The sequence below is a fragment of the Oncorhynchus kisutch genome, linkage group LG3, assembly GCF_002021735.2.
Source record: "Oncorhynchus kisutch isolate 150728-3 linkage group LG3, Okis_V2, whole genome shotgun sequence".
Taxonomy (NCBI): Eukaryota; Metazoa; Chordata; class Actinopteri; order Salmoniformes; family Salmonidae; genus Oncorhynchus; species Oncorhynchus kisutch.
In genome coordinates, this window is record NC_034176.2 from 67,506,114 (window position 1) to 67,523,767 (window position 17,654).

Here is a 17,654-nt window from a genome sequence, read left to right on the forward strand (position 1 = left end):
CCACCGCTGGGCTGGGTAGAGCTGATCCCCAGTTGAAGGGTCTGTGTGCTGGGATCTGTCTGCCAGGTGTGGTGATGGTGGTGTCATCTCTCGTGGTCAGAGGGTTTTTGTTGTTGATTATTTGGATGAATCCAGATTGGCTGACGGTGGTGCTTAAACTGGTGTTGATTTTCAGGCCTGTGATTGACTAATGGGGCGGCAGGGTAGCCTAGTGGTTAGAGAGTTGGACTAGTAGCCGAAAGGTTGCAAGTTCAAATCCCCGAGCTGACAAGGTACTAAATCTGTCGTTCTGCCCCTGAACAGGCAATTAACCCACTGTTCCTAGGCCGTCATTGTAAATATGAATTTGTCCTTAACTGACTGGTTAAATAAAGGTAAAACAAAATAAAAGGTTTCCACTAGATTCCACAGCCACAAACTCAAAAATTAATAAAAACAAAAATTAACTTTTGGCCATTTTATAAATCACAGATGAAATTAGTGGAAGGGAGGGGTTTGGCCGAGAGTTTCCGTTTGCGAGGGAGGAGACTCTGCATTCCTTTGCTCAAAGGTAATCACAATTGTTCAACAAGAAATTACAAACTTTTGCAATATAATTTTACTTCTGGCTACCTGAGATTAGTTGTGGTGTGCTTGTGGCGTGGCGGTTGTGAGGTGGTTGTGTGTGTAGTGGTCCGGCACTTCTCAATGGAACTGGTTTAGTTGGTGTCATGTCTCCTTTGGACCTGTGTGTGTAGGTGTTTACGTGGCTGTTCATGTTTGTTGGCTCATCAGTTGGGTGGTAGTGTTTTGGATTTTGTGTGTGGTGTGTGCGCGCATGCGCACGGAGGGCAGTTGTCCTTTACTGCAGCTTGTTAACTCGCTGATGCACAGGCCCAGTTAATGGGGCGCCTCGGCAGAAGTGGCCCTGCATCTTTTCCTACTGCCTAGAGTAAATCTTAGCTTTCCTCTGGCCACCATGCTCCATCCTCATGTCTATTCTCCTGTCTGAAACACTTCATCCTCACTGGGTTCACAAGCTGAGTGAAAAACACATTTTATTTTCCCTATTTGGAGGAAGTCTTTTTGGTGTGTTCTTCTTAGAGTGTCTCACTACTGCATGGACATGAAAAAGTTCAGCCTCAATAACAGAACCTCAGATGCAGACTCCAGTTGCAAGAGGAGTATAATTTGTTTTCATGCTTGAAAAGCCAGTGCACTGAATGTTTTATTTTTCAGATATTGCAAAGATGTTTCACCGTTGTGCTGTGACATGAAAGCCATGATTAGATTTTTGGAGCTCTAGGAATAGTGATTCTGTTCTTTTTCTTATCAAGAATCACATTAAAAACAAAGGAAGGGAAACGAGGCCATGTTTCTTAGTTATTTACTTACTAATTCATAGTAGCAGCATGAAGCCATATATGTCTGTCTTTTCTGGCTCTTACGCTGAAATAGTGTGGTGGAACCGATGCCATTTAGTTTTTTTTCTTACATTTTCTTTCACTCTCAACCCCTTCACACATGTACGTACATTTTGCGGTCTATTATTTAAACATTTCACCTCAGGACTCGACGGCTAAAATTGCATGTTAATTTTGAACAGCAATAACTTTCCATTCTCATATCTGTGCTGCACGCTGCCTCTTCCCAAGGCGAACCACTGTCCAGCATTTCTATAACGTTTGTCTTGCTTAAATGGGTCCTGGGGAGTGTGACTTAATTAAAAGCTTAAATGATATTCCCTCCTAGTGAGCACTAGGATGAGTTTTTTTTTTCCCCCTGTGGCTACTGAGTTACACTCCACCAGCTCTCCTCTCTCCATAGAACATCTGTTTTCTCCTTGGTGATTTGAAGTGTTTAACGGGGACTTCAGCATGTTTTGTGCTCCTTTGAATTGTGACCTCCGTCTAACCATTTCAACTGTCAAAAAGACTGGTCCTTTTTGAAAGGCTTTTTCGATTCAAGTTTTTGATTGAGGCCATTGATGTGTGGCTTTATATAACTGTCGTACATCCTGTCTGATTCACCTTATAAAATGAAACTCTTTCATTCCATCAGGATATTTATCCAGTGAATGTATCATGAACCTCCAAGGACAGTTGTTCAGTGTGCCAAAACATCTCAATAGATCAGCTATTCTCAATACTGTTCAATTTCAGACTCTCGCTGAATGTTAACACTCGCTACAACAGTCAACTGGTCAAGATAAACACAACTTTTGTGGGTTGCACAGGTAACTCACTATACTGGCCTAACATTAAACTGAAATATTTAGTGTGTCTTCTACCAATTCTCCATTAGGTTATGCAGGAGGTATATCAATATATTGATGTACTACATCAACAAATTGAAACCAATCCTGTTTTGTTACAGCCCTGTTCACCATGAGGCCTGCTGAAAGGTTGTGTTGATAGTTGGAGTACTCAGCTCTGAAATAGATTGGCCCATCTCTCCTAAAGTACAGATGGCCACATTCATCTGTGATGTGTTGCTTGGTCATGGAATATTCTAAACACGGTCTTGTATAAACTTACAATCCAAAATGGGTAAATAACGTTTGAGCCCTCTGTCAAAGGACCAGTCAACTTTAACCTTTGACCTTTACTCACCCCCTAACTATAATGCCCCTGAAAACACTATGCACTTCAACATTGGAGGATGATGTATTGGGGCAGGGTCAGTTACTTAACTTGTGTTGAGTCAAGGGGAAACTATACATAAGGGCAACTTATCACTTGACTATCCAGTGTTCCAAAGCACAACACAACACAAATCAAATCAACTTTTATCAGTTGATGCCAGTGTAGCGAAATGCTTGTGCTTCTAGTTCCGACCGTGCAGTAATATCTAACAATTTCACAACTACCTTATACGCACAAGTGTAAAGGAATGAATAAGAATATGTACATATAAATATATGGATGAGCAATGGCCGTGCGGCATAGGCAAGATGCAATAGATGCTATAGAGTACAGTATATACATATGAGATGAGTAATGTAGGATATGTAAACATATAAAGTGGCATTGTTTAAAGTGACTAGTGAAACATTTATTACATCCAATTTTGAATTATTAAAGTGGCTAGAGATTTGAGTTAGTATGTTGGCAGCAGCCCCTCAATGTTAGTGATAGCTGTTTAACAGTCTGATGGCCTTGAGATGGAAGCTGTTTTTCAGTCTCTTGGGTCCCAGCTTTGATGCACCTGTACTGACCTCGCCTTCTGGATGATAGCGGTGTGAACAGGCAGTGGCTCGGGTGGTTGTTGTACTTGATGATCGTTTTGGCCTTCCTGTGACAATGGGTGTTGTAGGTGTCCTTGAGGGCAGGTAGTTTGCCCCCGGTGATGCGTTGTGCAGACCTCACTACCCTCTGGAGTGCCTTACGGTTGTGGGCGGAGCAGTTGCCTTACCAGGCAGTGATACAGCCCGACAGGATGCTCTTGATTGTGCATTTGTAAAAGTTTGAGTGTTTTAGGTGACAAGCCAAATTTCTTCAGCCTTCTGAGGTTGAAGAGGCGCTGCTGTGCCTTCTTCACAACGCTGTCTGTGTGGGTGGACCATTTCAGTTTGTCTGTGATGCTGAGGAACTTAACTTTGCACCTTCTCCACTACTGTCCCATCGCTGTAGATAGGGGGGTGCTCCCTCTGCTGTTTCCTGTAGTCCACGAACATCCTTTGTTTTGTTGAAGTTGAGTGTGAGGTTATTTTCCTGACACCACACTCCGAGGGCCCCCACCTCCTCCCTGTAGGCAGACTCGTTGTTGGTAATCAAGCCTACCACTGTGGTGTCGTCTACAAACTTGATGTTTGAGTTGGAGGCGTGCATGGCCATGCAGTCATGGGTGAACAGGGAGTACAGGGGAGGGCTGAGAACGCACCCTTGTGGGGCCCCAGTGTTGCGTATCAGCGGGGTGGAGATGTTTCGTTCCCTCACCACCTGGGGACGGCCCATCAAAGTCCGCTGGTGCTGTATTAAAGTCCCATCTGCTGAGTTGTCAGGTGCTCGGCCGTATTGATCCGGCTGTAATTGATTATGATAGTCTGAAGATAAGGCTTCTGTTAAACTGTGGCTGGGCTTTTGCAGGGCCCTGTAATTGCATATGCATGCTGTCCTTGTGCTTATCTCTCTGCTTTCTCCCAGCACCATACAGCTCTGTCAGCTTAAAGACCTCGGCAGCACGCCGAGTTATGCCTCCAAGGACACTCCTCGTCAACACCAGAGACTGACCGCCTTTGCAGCAGTTGTGCTACAACACTGTAAACTTTTTACACACCGATCCACTTCATAAACTACACTGGTGCTCTTGCTGCTAGGGGTAAAGGGGTGGCCTGTCCTCTGCTTAAACTTAAATAAAACCAGTGGGTTTGTTTACACGACATGCTAACAGATTGGGTGCTTGTGGCTGCCAGTGGGCTCCCACCCTCATCCCCAAACCATTGACCACCACTAATCGCAACACATTGGAACACGTATGGTTTACCCGCAACTATACACACAACCGTTACTAAATCCTTTGTCCAGAGTTTAGTTTTTGTTTGTTTGCGGTTTGTCATTAAAATGGCAACTTTTTATCACCCAAGTCTTATCTAAACCAGTTGTTCTTGTCAGCGCTATTAAATCCATTACTGTAAACTGTTTTCAGAACAACACAGGCAGGCAGTTTACTGTGTCGTGAGCCCTGTCAGACAGTGCAGAGAGGAAATTGGTATCTGGGTTGGTATGTGTTGGTATGTGGATAAATGAGTGTGATGTAGGTGGCCATATAAGGTTTCATAAACACATAGTTTACCTGGCAGGTGGACGGCTGCTGTGGTTTGGTGCTGCCTGGCTTCTCCAGGTGCTGCCGGACTGAAGGAGAAGTTCTGTCAAAGTTTTATGTCACATGCGCCGAATAAAACCGGTGAAGACCTTACAGTGAAACGCTTACTTACAAGCCCTTCACAAACAATGCTTTAAGAAGTGAAGAATGAAAATAAGTGTTAAGTAAAAAATGAAAAGTAACAAATAATTAAACGGCAGCAGTAAAATAACAAGCGAGGCTATATACAGGGGGTACCGGTACAGAGTTACTGTCCGGGGGCACCGGTTAGTCCAGGTAATTGAGGTACAGTGGTGCAAAAAAGTATTTTAGTCATCCACCAATTGTGCAAGTTCTCCCACTTAAAAAGACGAGAGAGGCCTGTAATTCTCATCATAGGTACACTTCAATTATGACAGACAAAATGAGAAAAAAATCCCGAGAATCACATTGTATGATTTTTAATGAATTTATTTGCAAATTATGGTGGAAAATAAGTATTTGGTCACCTACAAACAAGCAAGATTTCTGGCTCTCACAGACCTGTAACTTCTTCTTTAAAAGGCTCGTGCCCTCTTCACGACTGTCTTGGTGTGCTTGGACCATGTTAGTTTGTTTAATTGACTACAGCTCAGCGTAAGGGTAGGTAACAACACATCCACCACGCTTATCCTCAACACAGGGGCCCCTCAGGGGTGCGTGCTCAGTCCCCTCATGTACTCTCTGTTCACTCATGACTGCACAGCCATGCACGACTCCAACACCATCATTTATTTTGCCGATGACACAACAGTGGTAGGCCTGATCACAGACAATGACGAGACAGCCTATAGGGAGGAGGTCAGAGACCTGGCTGTGTGGTGCAAGGACAACAACCTCTCCCTCAATATGATCAAGACAAAGGAGATGATTGTGGACTACAGGAAAAATAGGACCGAGCACGCCCCCATTCTCATCGACGGGGCTGCAGTGGAGCAGGTTGAGAGCTTCAAGTTCCTTGTTGTCCACATCACCAACAAACTAACATGGTCCAAGCACACCAAGACAGTCGTGAAGAGGGCACGACAAACCTATTCCCCCTTAGGAGACAGAAAATATTTGGAATGGGTCCTCAGATCCTCAAAAGGTTCTACAGCTGCACCATCGAGAGTATCCTGACTGGTTGCATCACTGCCTGGCATGGCACCTGCTCTGCCTTCGACCGCAAGGCACTACAGAGCGTAGTGCAAACGAACCTGTACATCACTGGGGCCAAGCTCCCTGCCATCCAGGTCCTCTATACCAGGCTGTGTCAGAGGAAGGCCCTACAAATTGTCAAAGACTCCAGCCACCCTAGTCATAGACTGTTCTCTCTGATGCCACACCGCACGGCAAGTGGTACCAGAGTGCCAAGTCTAGGTCCGAGAGGCTTTTAAACAGCTTGTACTTCCAAGCCATAAGACTCCTGAACACCTAATGAAATTGCTACCCAGACTATTTGCATTGGCTCTGTACCGGTACCCCCCTGTACCCCCTGTACCCCCCTGCTCTTTAATTACTTTAATTATTTCTTATTATTTTCTGTGTTGTTTTATTTTTAAACTGCTTTGTTGGTTTGGGGTACGTAAGTAAGCATTTCATTAAAACCTGTTGTATTTGGCACATGTGACTAATAGATTTGATTAACAACCCACTTGAGCAGACTGGAAGGAGAGTGTAAGAAGTAAAGATGAGGATGATAGAGAGAAATGACTCCGGAAAGAGATGACGGAAAAGAGGAACCAACAATGAGTAGGATGAGCAGAAGGTGTATTATTCTGGCAGACTGAATGGCAGAACAGACCCATCTGCCGTGTGTGGGCATATGGGCCCGGCTTGGCCCAGCCCGCCTGACCATTATTAAGGGAAACTGCCTGTTAACACCAGCTGCCAGCCCAGTGCAGCGTGGCCTGGCTCTCTCTCTCTCTGCCCCCACCACCTCCCTCAGCCCCGGCCCTAAGAGCAGCAGCTGAGACAGGGTGTGACTCCTAAGACATTCTCTAAACCTGGAAGAGACGTTTATATTCCAGCACAGAATGTAAATAAGGTGGGAAATAATTTCTGGGAGTTGTTGTTTTTAACTTGTTCCTCGACTGGCAAGTATGTATTTCAATTTTTAAGTTCATTATAAAATTATATTAAGAGGTTAAATATGGGTGGTTTCTAGAAAAATCATCCATTGGCTGAACTCTGTACTAATCGAATGATTCTATTGCGCTTCACTTGGGAAATGAATGTAAAAAATTGAGGCTGTGAATCACTTTAGATGTGTTGAGTCAAACACATTGTTCCAGATCCATACCTGTCTTTACTCTTTCCACATGTGCAGCTCTATAGCCATTGGTGCATATCTAATCACCAAACGTATTCCCTCCCTGAGCTTATAACTCCTTCTGGAATAGAGAACCTTTCACTTCACTTTGTTCCCATTATGCCCGCCTCTCCAATTTGTCTCTAGACGTTGTTGGGCTTTTTGTAACACCTAATTGTGTCTACAGTCTGAAGATGCCACACATTGTGATAAGTGCATTCCCACAATGTAAACTTGGCAGGGCTCGAGTAGAACGAACAAACAACCCAACAAACATGCAGTTATTCCGGAGCCTGTTGCTCTGCATCCCAATGAGGCTGATGGATCAGCGCTCCGCTCCAGTAATGGGCTGAGAGGAGGAGTGCCAGAAGTCCCATTCTGCTTTTATCAGTGGCTCGCTGCTTCTCACATTTGTAATGGTCGTCTGGGCCGGCTGTTTTCCACATTTTCCTTATCTAAACTTCTTTGGTGTGCAACTGCAGTAAATGGCCTGCTTCCCCACAAACGACTAGTTAAAGTTTACCGCCGGAACGTGGATGCCAGATTAGATGGAGGACAATAAGGCTTTTATGTTTGGTTCACAAATACATACACAGGGCTAAAATAACCCAGGGGGCTAGGCTTTTAGTCGTGGTGGAATGGGTTTATGTTTGAGTCCATAAGTCTCTCCCCGAGAGCGGAGTCCTCTCTGACTTCTACTGAAGGATCAGGGGTCGTCTCTGAGCTAATTGGGTTCGCCTCGCTCTGGTCATGACATTCTGGGGTCACACTGCTTTCAAATGTCAGCCTCCAGCCATGTTCCAGGCGTGAGAGCAGCAGAGCATCAATGCCACAGCTTCTCTACCCATTCAACCATCTCTGCAGTAGCACTTCAAATGCCAAGGACAGTCCGGGTGGAGTGAAGCGCGGAAACATCTTTTGAGAACCATTCATGAATTCACCTTTGTATTCAATGACCGTACATTTCTCACATCCCAACTAAAGTCAGCGGTGAGTGTTATAGAATTAGAAGGACATTGCTATTGCAGTTTGTAAGCTCTGCAGTTAAGTTGTATTGTAAAGGCCCTTCAGTGAACTCACTTCTGCTGTAGCGGAGGCGATAGCTGGGGTCTTTCTGAATGGTGGATGACCTGGAAAGAACTAACATTCCGCTGCGTCAGTAGCTCTGTGATGTAGTACTCTAGGACAGTGTGACGTGATAAAGGGTGAGTGTAATCACAGACCGGCCATAGCGTACGGCAGCAGTCAGTCAGAGACTACGCATGGCAGAAGCCTAAAACCCCTAATTGATTCCATGGTCATGTTTTGAGTTAACGTTTACTTGATGGCGTGCTGCTGTGCGTTGGCTTCCAAAACATTCCACACTCTTCCAACTCTTGCCTAGCAGCAGTGTGGTTTGGCACGAACCGTCAAGACTTCAACCACAACCCATTATCTGATTTTTATCAGTGTCAAACTCTCAGGCTTAAACCATTTCTCAGACCTCTATTGAATTCTAAGGCCGCAGCGTTGGAGAATTCTTAACCGTGATTTCCAGGCTAATGAAGCACTGTAAAGTGAATGGGCGATCACTTTGGCTGAATCAATGCTGGCTGCTTTGTTCACCCTTCCCTTTTACTTGGTGTTGATGTGATTTAAGAGCTGCCTTAATGGACCCCGCGGCTCTCTGTTGAAGCCATATCTACATCCCCCCCCTCCACCTCAAGTCTTTGATCGAAGCCCACCCTCTCAGGCTGTTATCTAGGCTCACACACAATGGGGCCCTCGGCGCTCCAGGTCTTCTTCCCTTCTTTATTTGTCTTCCTCTCTTCCCTCTCCATCTCTGGACGGGACAATGGGCTCTGTGGAGCCGCTCATGCCTTTGTGATGTCAGCATTTTATTCAGTTTTCATCCCGCTCTCTCATGGGTTTCACGCTCTGTTCTTATTCACACACATACTCACTGTTCCCCTCTCCCCATCTCTTTGTTGCTGTTTGTGGTGGTGGGTCGGGCTCTGGGAGACATCTCATTGTGAATCATGTAATCTGCTTTTTCTGGGTTATTGCCTCTTTATTTTCCGCTGGCTGTGTTCTGAGAGGGGGGATATTTGTGTTGACCTGCTTGGAGCCGACCTGTTTGCTGGGATTTAAATGGGAGCAAGAGTGGAGGAAGGGTGTTCTATTTCTCCTCTCCACTGCAGCATCTGAACTGTACTGTACTGTTCTGTACTGTACTGACGCTGCCAGCCAAGACAAAACGGCAGTTACTATGTGGCCTGAAATACCCCAGCCTAAATGGTCAACTTGGTAATATTAGGGTCATACTGTAGCTGGGTCATGCTAGGCCTATTCATTCAGAATAGTCCTTCCTAGCCATGTCCCAGCCCTAGGCTTTGTCACAGCCAGGATGGACATATTGTACTATTTATTATTACATAGCCTGCCAAGATTGTCTGAAGTCATTCTTTGGTTTTCTAAAGCAGTGCCCTCATTTGGTGTAGACATGTTATGATCCACCTACAGTACTGTGTTAATGCTGTAGACCTGTTATGATCCACCTACAGTACTGTGTTAATGCTGTAGACCTGTTATGATCCACCTACAGTACTGTGTTAATGCTGTAGACCTGTTATGATCCACCTACAGTACTGTGTTAATGCTGTAGACATGTTATGATCCACCTACAGTACTGTGTTAATGCTGTAGACATGTTATGATCCACCTACAGTACTGCGTTAATGCTGTAGACATGTTATGATCCAACTACAGTACTGCGTTAATGCTGTAGACATGTTATGATCCAACTACAGTACTGTGTTAATGCTCTAGACATGACACTTCTAACTGGCAGGCTTTAGTTAGCTACAGTGATTTATACACTTCCATTCTCTCTAATGAAATCATTAATTGGCTATTCAGAACCCATCAGACTGCCATTAGGTTGAGCTCTGCTCCTTCACAAGGTTTGGGTGGGCGGTTCAGCACTCTCTCAACTGCGCTCTCTCTCTCTGAACATTTAACCTTTTTCATTTTTGATTGCTGAGGGCCTCGTTTAGTCTTTCTGGTCCGGTCTGAAAGTGCTCTAACTCCACACTTCCTGGCTCTGTCATTCTTAGCTGGGGAGGGAGGGATTGATGCCCAGCCACACCGCCAGACTATCGTCTGCCATCACAGACTGCTCTGTCACTAGGAATGGTGCAGGGTGCATATGGCAGGTTGACTCATCCATACTGTGTGTGTGTGTGTGTGTGTGTGTGTGTGTGTACACATATATTTAGCCCAGGACTAGAGGTGTTACTGTGTGATATTGATAATCTCCATATCCGCAGGGACTGGACTGAGAGCGGAGGATTATGGGACAGACGTGGCCTGTGCCCTGTTTAACCAGGTCTCTGTGTTAGACACTTTCTCTTAGACACAAGTGCACTATACACACTGTGTCCCAGCCCATCTTACTCAGGGAGGTCACGGCCCAGGCAGCAGCTGCGATCCTGCAGGTGACCTTGTTTCAACCAGGGCCCCGCAGCGCTTCACTGCCCTCTGTCAGGTTGTTAGTGCAGCTCGTTCTCAATTAGTGTAGCTGTAATGCTGCGTTGTTAGGCCCTGCTGGAGTACACCAGGTTAGAGACTGTTCCACATGTGCCTCCCTCCCTCACTGGGTACTGCACTGTACAGGATCAGTCTGATATCATTTCTCTATGCTATTTTCCAACTGTGTGCTTTCTCCTTGACTTCTGTTCTGAACTAGTCCATGCACTTGTGGCAAGAAACTTCTCTACATTGCGGCACTTGCTCAATGTGGGTCAGGTAGTTTCTCACTGACACTGAGAGCAGCTGAAGTGTGCCTGTATGGGTGTTTAGTGTTACAGTAACTCAGGGTGTGTTTACTGCAGTGCTGTCATCCACCCCCCCCCCCCAAGTCAGAATGAATTGGATGTTTCATCCTCCAAACTTTAACACCCGTGTCAAACTCATTCCACGGAAGGCTGAGTGTCTGTGGGTTTTCGCTCCTCCCTCGTACTTGATTGATTCATTTAAAGTCACTAATTAAAGAACCTCTCACCTGGTTGTCTAGGTCTTAATTGAAAGGAAAAACCCAAAGACCCTAGGACCTCCATGGAATGAATTTCACCACCCTGCTTTAACAGGCCATGTTGTCTGGCTTCTGGCTTCACCCCGTCATGTATTACATGGATTTAAATGAGGAAAATATGTCTAGTGAGATCTATCTCTCTTCAACATCAAATGTGTTACTTTTCTGTTTACACTAGCCTGGGATGTGGTGTGGCCAAAAACCATATTCCTGCTTCTTGTGAGTGTAGCTATTAGCACACCGTAAATAGCATTAGCATATAAAAAGTTCTCAACTAAACCATATTGCACAGTGTTGCACACTTGATTTAATGCAAGGATTCACAAATGTGTGGATACTTTAAAATAAAAATGCTGTCTACTGGTATAAAGGTAATTATTGCATGTGGTGTGGGAGAGCCGTTGTCTTTGCAGTTTAACACGCAAAAGTGGTTATGTCTCCAACACTACCCCCAGAGCAGGTTTTCACAGGATTCCCCTTTCGGAAAGTGTGGTGCAGGACATTTGACAGGCAACATTTGAATATACCGGACATTTAAGAAATTTACCGGACCCATATGCATTGGGTGTGTAACCTGATAAGTGCGTCCACCCACAGTGCTCAGAATGACAGAAATTACATTTAGATTATGCTAATTCATATTAACAGAACATGCAAATCTAGAATTCAACGATGTGCTGTCCTTCTTACTGAATTCTGATGTTCACTTTGAACATGTTAGAATAACTGTCCATTTACTTTTCCTCAGCCAACAAGACGAGTAACGAACAGCAAAATCACTAGCCTGTCAATCTACTATAGTAGAGAAGTTTAGGCTACCCATTCTGTTGGTCAGCTTGTCGAGAAAGAAATGGCCTATTCCAAACGAACTCTGGGACAGTTGTGGGACAATAGATTCCAAATGCATACAACCAGTAGGCCTAGGCTACATAAAACAAACCTTAAAAAGCAATGAGTCTGATGCAGCAGATCAAAACATTTATCTTAATGTTAATAACATTATTTCTTCACATTATAAGCGCAGCAATGCGCACCAGGCAGTAGGCAACGCAATAATGTTCATTCCATAATGCAATTAGTGGGTTAACACCATTGTCAAAAGGACACTGAACATGCGAGCGGTTTCATGTAAAAATATCCATTAGAGGGGATCTAATAGGCTACTTTTGAAGCAAGGTAAGACATGCCTCATGTATTAGAACGTTCGGGTTTCAAATAAGTATATGTTTTCAAAATGCATATTGCCTCCAGCTCATTGCAAAGTGGTGTGTGACGGTCTGATGAAGCCTGCCTTTCGTGATGCCGCGTTCAAAACAACTTGAAAATATAAAAAGCCCCAACTGGATGACTGGGGTCATCCAATTCCAAGATCACTGACGTCATGATTTGACCTCGTATTTTTCAGACTTCCCAGTTGTATTGAACACCACAAGACAGCAGCTGTGCTTGCGCTGTCCTGACAGATCTTCCACTCAAAGGCTCTGTATCTGTATGCTATACGGGTGGGATAAAAAATGAGATGCATAACGAATAAAATGTACACGCACCAATTTAATTCCACAAAATTATACAAAGTAACCTATAGACACATTTCTAAGCATGACCAGTCAAATGTTTTTACATGGACTGGTATTTCCATAAATAAATAGGCTGAAAAGCATTATTTTACAATGGGATTTTTTCTTATTCTTTTTTTCTTATTTCTTATTCTATTTATTTATTGACTTTTCTATTTTTGATAGGACAAAAGCCGGCTATTACCGGATAACGGAAACCTTGTCCCGGAGGTAGTGTGAGAAACATCTCTTAAAGAGATTTTAATCTAGATTTGTCTCTTGACAATTTTGAGCTACACAAGTATCTCTCCTGGACCTAGTTTGTGTTGTGGAAGTGGTGTAAAGAGGCCCCTTGCAAATGGAATGCCTCCCTAACATGTAGTGATGCTGATACACTGATGCTGCATCAGTGACGCTGGGATTAATCACTGTGTTTGTGTGTGTCTGCAAGTATTGGGTGATACTATTAATAATCCTATGTGTATGTGTCCGTCTGCAGGTATTTGGTGACCTCTATCACTTCCGGCACCGTTCTGTGGAGAAGAGGTCTCTGTCGGATCACCGAGGGACGCACGTCCGTCTACAAAAAGAGCCTCTGGTAAGACACCTTGGGAGGAGGTGTGAGTGTGTGTAGATCATGTTGGGTGGGTGAGTGTATCAAAGTGGATGAGGAGGTTGAGAGTGAGTGTGCAGCTAGAGAGGGTGGAAGGATGTGAGTGTAGGGAAGGATGGGTTTTTATCAATAACATGACTTCACCAGCTGTAACAGAGGGTGGGGGTTGGATTGGTCTTGTTGAAAGATTATTAATCTAGAGTCATACTGTAATGCACCTCCCATTAACAACACAGCCAGTGGGAGAGGTGAGAGGTGATGGAGGGCAGGATGTGAAGAGGCTGAGAGTCTCTGTACTGTAGCTAGGTTGGATGGGTTCATTTATATTCCATAACATGATTGGAGGAGCCACAGGTACTTCACCACCTGTGGAGCGGCCATTAGGCAGGCAGCGGGGGTGAGGGTCGACGCAGAGGGGACCACGGTGAGCGAACAACAACCGGGCAGAATGCCAGAGACCTGAGCTCTCATTTATCACCAACTTTTAATGGATGTCTCTGACACCCTACAGCATCTGCCTGGTCCGGTTCCTTTCCCTGCTTTACGTTAGGGCTGGGAGGTGAGAACATCCTAAACATGTTAATCACATACACACATATACTGTGCTTGGCTATACTGTAGTGTCTAATGACCCCATTCTCAAACCACCTCTGAATAGATTAGGTTTCCAGTTTGATTTCTAATGCCTGTCTTGTGTGATTATTTCTCTTCCACTCCTGGTGTGTGTGTGTGGTGGATGTTTGAGTGATGGGGCCCTGTTTAAAAGGTCTGTGATTTTGTGTGGCTGGTGCTGTGTGTTTGTAGTCTCCTGGTCTCACGTTTCCCTCTTTGGGCTCTGGCTGTGTTTCCATGGCTGTGAAAGGCGAGCGTTTGAACTGCGGCACAATGAATGTCCTGCCATCTGCAGCAGCCGCTCAGAACTTCACTGTTTGTCACTCAGCGCAGCTCAGGTCCAGATGGGAAGATCTGAGAGACTGGGCTTGTAACACAAACCCACAGACCGATGTCCAGGGAACTAACTAACTGACATACCCTGGGAACCCACAATTGAAAATCCCCTGTAAATATAGGGTGTCATGGGAAGTCCATTGTGTGTTAAGGGAAGGACTAAGTGCTACTGCACGATGCCAGTGGACACCTCCCCTACCCAGCCCATTCCTGCCAACTGTAGAGAACCCATGTTTTGGGAGGTCATTCAGCCAGGGAACTGTGGCCAAGTCTTGCCGCTGTTTGTCGTGAGCAGGTGCACAGTGGGAAAAGCGTTGTGTGGCCTATCTCCTCTTACCCTTAGCAGCACAGCACCAAAACAACACGGTTCCCGCCCCAACCCCACTCCCCACCCCTCCGCTCACCACTCAACTGATGGGATTTCCTCTCTAGCCGCCACTCCATTTCCTGTTGTTGAATTCCTTTTCTCCCAGAGCACCTCAGAGAAAGGGGAGCCTCCCTGCACCTCCCTCTGCTCAGGTCAGCCCTGTGGCCCAAAGCAGTCACACTGGGGGAGATGGATCCCAAACAAAAGCAGCAATAAACCCTGCTCAAAGACTCTCACATTACTGTGGACTAAACGGCCAGGGACTCTGCCAAAACTCAGCCTGGCTGACAGACCCCACTGATCGAGGAGCTAATGCCTGGGCTTGGCCCGGCTTCTCATTCACTTCTAATGGTGATGCATTGCTCTAATATTGTGTTGCTGTTGTAAGACCATTGATGTAGTGAAATTGTGTTAGTTAGGCCTAAATGATATACCCATGGAAATGCCATCAATCCAGCCATCAGTATTTCCTGGGCAGGCCATGTGGTCAGGGAAAACCCCTGAACCTAATCATTTTACAACCCATACAGCTACCTTTTTACTACAGCAATGTAACACTACAGCCATGCTCTGCCATGGTAATAGTACTCTAGCTGTGGTAGTTACTTTGATGTGGGCCAAAGGTTGTGTTTTGTTTGGTTGTGTTCATATTTGTATATGGAGGGGAAGAGAAGACCGCAGGAAGGAAGGCACAGAGACCTGTCTGCTCAGTATCTGCTGGACAGCAGCGTTTAACCAAGCAGCCGGGGTCCTGTATGTGAATGGTCTGGAGCGAGTAGAAAAGCCGTCTCCGATAGCTGGCATCCGGACCCATTTATAATGGAGATCTTATCTGTTAACTGCTAGCTGGTTCCCTCTGTTCTGTTCCACCTCACTCTGTCTGTTTAAGAATTCCCGGAGACTCCCTCTCTGGCTCGCTCCGATTTTTCCCTTTTCAAACATTTGCTTAATTATCTCTGTTTGCGATAGGGAAACTTTGGCAAAGGCCTTTAAGTGTAATGAACATTGGAAACGTCTGTCGGTCTTGACAGGATCGGATGGTAATCTGTGGTAAACTAAAAACTCAGACAAAGTTAACTGCTCTTGTCTTATTGTGTTGATTTTAAATCCATCCATTCAAAAATGTTTATTCATTGCCTGTCTCGTATGAAATACTTTTATTAAAATGTTCTCAGTGTCAAGACTAACACAAGCCCCATTAAGGCTGTTTCTGGGGTTGATCCGTTAGGCTAATTGAAGAGAGCAGTCATATGGAAAGGATTGGTTGCTCCATGTGAGGTTTAGCCTACCCATCCTCTATGCAGTCAGGCGCTACTGATAACCCTGTGCATCTTGAGAGGGGATTTAGCTACTCTGGGACACTCACTGTCATGGCTGACCTGTTTTAATCAATAACCTCAGAGATACTGAACCCCTTCCCCCAGGCTGACGCTGTCTGAGCTTAGCAGGCTGTTCATTAACAGTCCAGAACCTCCATTTCTAATCTCATCTCCCCTGGTTGAACTGGATGTAGGTTTTCCATTTGGAACATCAAGGTAACAAACTATCAACAGTGTTCTTTCTGGTTGTATTGTGGTTGGCAGAGTTCGTGATAGCAATGACAGGCTCCATTGGCCAAATTCAGGGTTAGCAGTGGTGCCCTGAGTTACCATAGAGACTGTTTTCATGCAAAGTGAGGTTTCTCCCTAATGTGCTTCGTGTGTTCTCAGTACACACACCACATAGTGAGCCCAGTACCAGCAGCTAATCTGCATGCCTGACTGAGTGTGCTTGAGCTGTGATTAAGGGGTCTTGTAGCAGGCCTTGTTAATGCCTTGTTTGCAGGAGAACGAGCCCAGACCGTGGAACGGCGCAATTAAAGGGGTCCTCTCCCTCCCTCTTTTGACCCTCTCACTCTCCGCATGGCTGACCTAGCCTCATTCTGTGGCCGCCAGTAAATCGCAGAGTAAGAGACTTAACAGTCAGGGAAAAACCATGTTGCTTCTGGCCATGCAATATCACTGTTTCCTTTTTTAAACTTTTGTTTTTGATGACCCCGGTCGCCTCAGTCGTCATTGTCCTGTGGGGAGCTGGTGAGTGTAAAGCTGATGACTGTTCTGTGGGGAGCTGGTGTGTGTAAAGCTGATGACTGGTCTGTGTGGAGCTGGTGAGTGTAAAGCTGATGACTGTTCTGTGTGGAGCTGGTGAGTGTAAAGCTGATGACTGTTCTGTGGGGAGCTGGTGAGTGTAAAGCTGATGACTGTTCTGTGGGGAGCTGGTGAGTGTAAAGCTGATGACTGTTCTGTGGGGAGCTGGTGAGTGTAAAGCTGATGACTGTTCTGTGGGGAGCTGGTGAGTGTAAAGCTGATGACTGTTCTGTGGGGAGCTGGTGAGTGTAAAGCTGATGACTGTTCTGTGTGGAGCTGGTGAGTGTAAAGCTGATGACTGTTCTGTGGGGAGCTGGTGAGTGTAAAGCTGATGACTGTTCTGTGGGGAGCTGGTGAGTGTAAAGCTGATGACTGTTCTGTGGGGAGCTGGTGAGTGTAAAGCTGATGACTGTTCTGTGTGGAGCTGGTGAGTGTAAAGCTGATGACTGTTCTGTGGGGCGCTGGTGAGTGTAAAGCTGATGACTGTTCTGTGGGGAGCTGGTGAGTGTAAAGCTGATGACTGGTCTGTGGGGAGCTGGTGAGTGTAAAGCTGATGACTGGTCTGTGGGGAGCTGGTGAGTGTAAAGCTGATGACTGGTCTGTGGGGAGCTGGTGAGTGTAAAGCTGATGACTGGTCTGTGGGGAGCTGGTGAGTGTAAAGCTGATGACTGTTCTGTGGGGAGCTGGTGAGTGTAAAGCTGATGACTGTTCTGTGGGGAGAAGAAAGAGGAAAGCAACACTATCTACTCTGTTCCATGACTGCAGGCTGGATTAGAGACCAATGGAAACATGGACTCATGGGTAAGGGAGTGAAGTCGGATGGTACATCTCAGTAGCTTCCTCTCATCTCCTTTCCCTTAC

At 45.5% G+C, this 17,654-nt stretch overlaps 1 protein-coding gene across 3 annotated transcripts in view; it reads left to right on the forward strand.

Annotated features, from left to right (window-relative positions):
* LOC109888393 (furin-1) overlaps positions 1-17,654 on the forward strand; it is a 101,769-nt gene that overhangs the window by 34,999 nt on the left and 49,116 nt on the right. For all 3 annotated transcript variants that reach the window (XM_031812190.1, XM_031812199.1, XM_020479553.2), the window contains one exon: positions 13,239-13,337. In XM_031812190.1, coding sequence (XP_031668050.1) covers positions 13,239-13,337 — 99 coding nt within the window. The remainder of the gene's footprint in view (positions 1-13,238; positions 13,338-17,654) is intronic.